The 7,457-nt window shown below is 43.9% G+C and overlaps 1 protein-coding gene across 1 annotated transcript in view; it reads right to left on the reverse strand.

Moving 5' to 3' along the window:
- The window catches only part of acsl5 (acyl-CoA synthetase long chain family member 5), a gene marked incomplete at both ends in the record, with an annotated part of 12,020 nt that extends 4,868 nt beyond the window's left edge, over nucleotides 1-7,152 (reverse strand). The window contains 13 exons of the mRNA XM_080541725.1: nucleotides 1,204-1,299; nucleotides 1,548-1,682; nucleotides 2,209-2,343; nucleotides 2,468-2,545; nucleotides 2,711-2,784; nucleotides 2,999-3,050; nucleotides 3,192-3,224; nucleotides 4,087-4,265; nucleotides 4,956-5,055; nucleotides 5,294-5,395; nucleotides 5,546-5,610; nucleotides 6,265-6,373; nucleotides 6,997-7,152. Of these exons, the coding sequence (XP_080397851.1) occupies nucleotides 1,204-1,299; nucleotides 1,548-1,682; nucleotides 2,209-2,343; nucleotides 2,468-2,545; nucleotides 2,711-2,784; nucleotides 2,999-3,050; nucleotides 3,192-3,224; nucleotides 4,087-4,265; nucleotides 4,956-5,055; nucleotides 5,294-5,395; nucleotides 5,546-5,610; nucleotides 6,265-6,373; nucleotides 6,997-7,152 (1,314 nt within the window). The remainder of the gene's footprint in view (nucleotides 1-1,203; nucleotides 1,300-1,547; nucleotides 1,683-2,208; nucleotides 2,344-2,467; nucleotides 2,546-2,710; nucleotides 2,785-2,998; nucleotides 3,051-3,191; nucleotides 3,225-4,086; nucleotides 4,266-4,955; nucleotides 5,056-5,293; nucleotides 5,396-5,545; nucleotides 5,611-6,264; nucleotides 6,374-6,996) is intronic.
- Nucleotides 7,153-7,457: the final 305 nt, after the last annotated feature.

The raw sequence follows: 7,457 nt of genomic DNA on the forward strand, positions 1-7,457 counted from the left end.
ATCAAATCAGCAGAGTCAATATGACCTGGTTGTCACGGCTACATGAACAGTCCTGTGCCAGCAGTATGCTCCTACGAGCTGCCCAATCAGAGCTGTTGCCTCACTTATTATTTGACATGATGTATGTCAAGTCAAGTCAGGTTTATTTATATAGCACATTTACAACAAAAACAAGGTGCAATACAGAATACAAAAGAAAATTTGAAATAAAAGTGCAGAAAAGTGCAATTGTCAGGAGACAGGCTCAACTCAGGTCAAAGGCCAGGGAGAAGAGGTACGTTTTAGCTAAGGTTTAAAAAGCCTCGACGCTCTGGGCAGATCTGACGTGGAGGGGGAGGCTATTCCAGAGCCTAGGGGTTGCCTTTGCGAAGGCTCTATCCCCTCTAGTTTTGAGCTGGGTCCTAGGGACCTCCAGCAGCAGCTGGTCAGCTGACCTTAGGGCTCTGGATGGGGTATGGTGGCGCAGGAGAGCGGCTAGGTACGGAGGTGCCTGCCCGTTTAGTGATTTAAAAACAATCAGAAGTAATTTAAAATCAATGCGGAAGCGGACGGGGAGCTGCATTTTGCACTAGCTGCGGTCGGCAGAGCAGAGACTGGTCGATGCCAACATACAGGGAGTTGCAGTAATCCAGCCGGGTTGTTATGAAGGCATCTATCACCTTCACTAGGTCCTTCTGCGGAAGATAGGCCCTTGTCTTAGCGAGTCTGAGGTGAAAAAAGCTATTTTTGACCACAGAGCAGACCTGCTTGGTGAATTTGAAGTCACTGTTAAAATGTCACTGCAGTGCAGCACAAAAAAAACTGTTTTTTGGAGTGGACTTAATGGAGTTTACAGTACTCAAGTTGTATAAGAAAATCAAGGGGGATGGTGGATTTTATCATATGGGGACAATTTTAGCATCCCCACAGTGTCAGTGACTTCAGTGTCAGTGACTTGATAAAAATTTCATTGCATGTGTGCGTGCCCCCCCCCACCCCCCCCCTCGCCCACAGTATTTTACTCAATATGCGCAAAACTTAATGTTGAAATAACAGTAATACCACGTTCATTGATAAAATTACATAAGGGATGGAAAGGGGGGATGGCAGTTTTAGAAGGGGGATGATTTTGACTGTTTTAACTTCAGGGGGGATGCCATCTCCCCTCATCCCTGGGGAGTGCTGGGGGTATAAAAGGTGTGTGAAGAGATGACGTTCCAGTACCTGACACCCCAGGGCGGCCCTGAGGAAGCTGAGCACGGAGTGAGAGATGGGCGCCGCCCCCGTCACCATGAACCTCACACGGCCCCCCAGAGACTCCTATGGAGGAAGGAGAACCACAGCCGGTCTTAAACTTTCTATTCCATAGCATCATCCCACATTTACATCCATCAAGCCAATAAATAACCTTCAGTCACATTTAACATCAGGTCACCCCTATACTACCTGTGTAGCAAGTCTGTAATAACTCTAGTAACAACATCGTACTCACATGCTTTTACATAGTCGATGTTCTTGTGTTTAGTGTTATTACATAAGTGGAATTTGGACAGTAAACAGTGTAATACCTGAACTTTGTGGAAGATGAGCTTGTCCCATATGCTGTTGTTTCTGATGACGCCCTCCTTCACCTCGGCGTACTTCCTCTCAACGGCAAAGTTGAGCAGCCATTTCTTGAAAGGGGTCTGGGCTCCACTCTGAACCTATGGGAAGAAACAGAGATGCAAAAGTTGCAATATATCTATAACTTCTGCAAACTGTCAGCAGTGCATAGTACACCCCTGTGAACCTGTGAATACATTTTACCCCAAGTGATCACCATTGAAGGGGGGAGGAGGTCCTTGACATGGCCCCTGTGAATTTATGTTGCAATCAATGACTTGGTATTTGACTTCTGTGGTAACTGTCAAGGAGGTGGAGGCAATTGGCACAGAATTCAAAGAACTCCATGGCAGCTACATTACACATAACCAACACAGTCTCACTTAAATAGTGCATGTACTGTAGAGAATGTCACACACTGGGTAATGCACATACCGTACATACTGTGCATTATATGTACATCATTATGAGATGGTAAAACATAATGCAATCATGTGCTAAGAGTGTGTTATAACTGTAAGATAATAAGTGTTGCTTTAATTCCTTGCTAAGACCACATACTGTACAGGTCACAGATTTCCAGAGCCCTCCTGCATGGGCCAATGATTCCAACTGAAACATACTCACTTTGTCATAGACACGGTTAAGAAGACGAGGCACACAAGGGAAAATGGTAGGCCTCAGGGTCTTCATATCATCTGGGAGTAGTTTGATATCACCCTGGAAGAACCCCACCCTTCCCCCGGAGCTGTACAACACTGTCTGTGAAGAAAAGAACAGTCCGGAGTCAAATGTCTTGTACTAGTAGGAATAAGCATTGTAAAAAAGATGTGGTTGAGTGAAGGTCAAACATCTTACCACTGCCTGACTAACTACAAAGTCTCACCTGCACAACCCTTTCAAACATGTGTGCCAACGGCAGGAAGGAGATGCTCACGTCCTCAGTGTTAGGAGCCCCAGAGTTCTGTGGAGGGAGAAATTAGTCACATGGTCACAGGTTAGTCATAGGTTATCAATACTCATTCTCTCTTTCTGTTTGGGTCAAAACGCACACGCACACACACACACACACACACACACACACACGCACACGCACACACACACACACACACACACACGTCATGCATACCTCAAAGCTCTTCACCACAGCTGCTGCATCAGAGACCACATTCTCATGAGTCAGCATTGCTCCCTTAGGATCACCTGAAACACACACACACACACACACACACACACACACACACACACACACTCACACACACACAAACACACGCACACACATACACACACACACACACACACACACACACACACACACACACACACACACACACACACGATACAGCATGTAACAAACACACATCCAAATATAAGACACGTAAATATAAAGTGGTAACAGGAAATGTGGCCAACTCACCTGTGGTTCCACTGGTAAAGCATATGATACTCAGGTCCTCTGGCTTTGGTGGCTGATAGGGAAGCATAGTGTTTTTATTAAATGCAACTAACGTGTACTGTTAATGCGACTGAATAATTGTTATTTATTGATATCGTTGTTTTCGTATTGACTAATGAATGTCAATACAAACTTTTTTATTTTTTTTACATACCACTGGCTTTTGTAGGTTGTCTTTCCCCAGATCCTGAAAATCAACATGTTGGTGGTTTATGTTTTACTGTAAGTGGTTTATGTAGGTTACTTGTAGGGCACGATCTAAAAGAGTTTCATCCATGAAACACCAACACATCCATACCTCTGACTGTCCCTTTGGACCCAATAGGCTACTTCCCAGAATTGATTTTCTGATTTACAGTACCTAAGCAGACATTTTTACGACACCTGCACTTTCGTTATCACTATGTCAAGGCAGGTCCACATGAAGAGGACGTGAGAGAGAGGCAGGATAGCCAGATAAAATAAATATTGAAGTTTGTCCTTGTCCCAAAGACTTTCCAGATAACGAACCAAGTGATATTAGTGATTTTGTAATTTGGGGGAGCTATCCCTTTAAGCCTTACACCTAACCCTAACTTTAACCAATCAGAAACATATACCTAACCCTAACCAATCACCCACTTAACCCAGCATGTGACGGCCATGGACATTGGTAAAACATGTTTACATCACGTCAGGCCTTACCAAATGTACTCAGTTACAGTATGCTGGCCTGCTTCTATGTTTGGTGCAACATTTATAGACTTCCTGTCACCAAACAGAACATGTATGTTCAATGGCCATGTATAAAAGTGAATACAGTGGAGAGACACAACTAATGCCGTCAAACCATCAGACCATATCAATAGGCAAGCTCTGTCATGGCAGTTCTGTGATGGTTATTTTATCATTGTTGCTTGGCTTTCGATACGTTTGACCAAAGTCCCCAAAAAATGCTTTCAAGCGATCGAGAAAAACTATAACGTAATATGATTTGGTATAGTATAATAAAGTGTGATATAATATTATATGAACAGCAGTTTCAACTCATTCTTCTATGGTGTACATACCTCCACTTCCTTCAGAGAGAGAATGGCCACTCCACACTTGGCTCCCCGTGAGGTCAGCTCAGGGTCAAAGGCGTCCATGAGGATGATGGTCTTGAGCACAGGAGTGGCGCCCTTCTCACAGTTCCCCAGCAACGTCTCGGCTTTGCTCTGTTTGTCACACAGCACTGTGGAGATGTCCGCTGCAACCACACATCAGACCAAATATCACTACTTGTGGTAATAAGGACAGCTGTAGTTGTAGTTATGGTAGAAGTATTTGTAATAGAGTTATTAGTAGTCGTAGTAGTTATTGTTGTGTCCATTGTTTTGGAAAACGTGATAGAAGTTTTCAAAATAGCTGACAGACTTTATTTATATATATATAAATATATATTTATATTTGCACTTCTGGTTAGATGCTAAACTACATTTCGCTGTCTGGTACATGTACCCTGCAATGACAATAAAGTTGAATCTAATCTAATCTAATCTAATCTTAAAGCCAATGCTCAACCTCAACAAAAAAATGTGTGAAGCAATTCTCGAGACCAAAACGATATTGTTCGGTGCTTCATACAGTATTTCCCAACAAATGTCTTTCTCTGATTGCAATACGGCTGTGGTGGTAGGACATGGGGTAACAGCCATTGCTGCAGGAGGTTAGTGGTTGTAATATCTATCAATAGCAAAGGGAGAGAGCAGCAGTCGGGGGAGGGTGGAGTGAGAGAGTGAATGAGGTGAAAGAGGAAAAAGATTAGACCAGGAGAAAACTTGATGTACTGTCGAGCCTTGGGGAACGCCAAGGTGTTGGGCCTGAACCTGGCCTCATCATTATCACCGTTAATGAGCTGCACTAAGTGTTGTGGTAGGGTATAGAAAGGCCCAATTACCTCTGTTAATAATGTACACCAGAGCTTCAGGACCCAGTGTGTCGTACAGAGGCACAGCCACCATGGAATACGTGTAGCAGGCCTGCTCCCCGATAATCCACTGAGGACCACCAAAAGACAACACAGCTATTATTAGCAATATTACATAATACTATTCTTACAATATTATACAAAATCCAATATTAACGCTACATCAATGAACCCTAACTCATGAGAAAATGATCAGATTCACATTAATCAAGTGACAAACTTGATTTTCATTTGAATTTGATGATGCAATAGTGATTTTGGTACTACAAACCGGATCGATGCCGCAGTGAAATATGATATTGTCTCACCTCCGGTCTGTTCTGGGCAAAGATACCGATAAACGTGTCTGCGGTGGGCTTCAGCCCCCTGTGAAGCAGCCCTGACCCTAGGTGCTCCGCCCGGTCAGACACCTTCAGGAAGAAGGAACAGGTCAAAGGTCAAAGGTCATTCTGCATTCAGACATTCTATAGAACATTCAGTTGTCATTATTCATCACCTAGTAGAGTACAGTAAAGTTAAACCATAGATATGTATCATAGGCCCCTGTGTTAACGTTGTACCTGTTTGTATTTCAGCCACTGGTAGGGTTGGCCTAGTTTCCGGTAGCCCAGACAGGGTCCATTGCCTGGTAGAAGACATAGAACAACAGTGAACAAATACTGTCACAGAGCAGTTTACACGTTTAATGTAAGTACGTAAGTACAGTACCGTGAATGGGAAAGAGTGTCCAAACTTTTGACTGGTACTGTTCTTGTACATAAAACATATATACTGTATACGGTAATATGGCACAAGATTGTGTAATAGCATAGACTCTGAGATGTATGCACTGTTCATTGGGGTTTTTGCAGAAGCAAAATGGAGGCCTATATGGGTGTCAATCCATTCATTACAAAAGCAGCCCACAGATCCAGTTTAATGAGTGAAAAGACCTATTAGTCCTTGTCAGTGAGACAGAGAGTTACCACTTAACTTTACCTGTGAGTAAAGAAAAATGTTAGATCTTTGCACTCGATCAAATTTCAGGACCCTCCTTTCATGACTTTTCCTAGATATGTGCGTTCTACCACCCAGTATCCTTACATTTTCAAAATCACATCAGGATAAGCTAATATAAAGCTATTTTGCAGTTGTTCTGTGTAGGAAGCAGGCTAATTTACAAGCGGCCAACTAGTGGTCGTTGTGTGTAAATAGCAGCTTAGCATTGTAAAGAGGCGGCCCTTTTAGTAGGTGAAAAAGGCACGGCTGTTCTAGTGTTAACTAAGGAGCTGGTGATCACCTGACACCTGACACCCCCTCTGGAAGACCTCATACATGGTCCTGGCGTCGTCATGGTAATATGACATCAGGTTGTCGTCTTGCATCAGAGCGCTCTTCCTCGCTCCATCCTAAACATGAGGGCAGCAAAGACGTTATACAATGTCGTCGTCCCCCCTCAACCCCATTCCTGGTGAATTCCATTCCAGGAAGAACATATATCCATCTCTCTCTCTCTCTCTCTCTATCTCTCTCTCTGTCTCTCTCTCTCTCTCTCTATCTCTCTCTCTGTCTCTCTCTCTCTCTCTCTCTGTCTCTCTCTCTGTCTCTCTCTCTCTGTGTCTCTCTCTCTGTCTCTCTCTCTCTCTCTGTCTCTCTCTCTCTCCCTCTCTCTGTCTCTCTGTCTCTCCCTCTCTCTCCCTCTCTCTGTCTCTCTCTCTGTCTCTTTCTCTGTCTCTTTCTCTGTCTCTCTCTCTCTCCCTCTCTCTGTCTCTCTCTCTCTCTCTCCCATCTTTCTCTTTCTGTCTTACTCATTATTCTGTCCTCTTCAGTTTCACATTCTGCATTCGTATTGTTACTTGACTCCTCGAGCATGTACATTCAGTAAATGCACCAACCATAGGTCCACATGCAGACACAAAACATGTTAGAAGTACACATACAACGTTCTTGAATACGGCAGGTTATTTGATCACATCCCTGGCACACTGGTCATTGGCAGAGTTAGTATGTATGAAGGACAGCAGGCCCTCACCTTGACCCCCACGGTCTGGCAGTCCAGGTCCAGAGCCAAGCGCATGGGCTTAGGCCTGCTGCTGATGTAGAACAGGGCCGCGGCGCCCAGCGCAAACAGGGAGAAAACGACTGGAGTGGGCAGTGGGGAGAACAGCAGCTGGAAGAGGAACTCCATGGTCTGCAGTCTTCAGAACTAACGGAGAGAGAGAGAGGCAGTGCTGTGAACACATCTTGATGTGACTATCATGATTTTATCACTGTTGTGTATCTGAGATACAGTATTCCATCACAGGATCCTTCTAACGACCATATTTTTGGACAATTCTGCCAATTCAGCGTTTGTCTCTAGCAACTTTCAATGTGATTGTTTCTCTTTGACCCAGTAAAGTGTGTGTGTGTGTGTGTGTGTGTGTGTGTGTGTGTGTGTGTGTATGTGTGTTTGTTTTATTTTTGTATTGTATAGCATTGAGGGTTGACTTA

Source organism: Nansenia antarctica (assembly GCF_963989245.1).
Source record: "Nansenia antarctica genome assembly, chromosome: 11".
Taxonomy (NCBI): Eukaryota; Metazoa; Chordata; class Actinopteri; order Argentiniformes; family Microstomatidae; genus Nansenia; species Nansenia antarctica.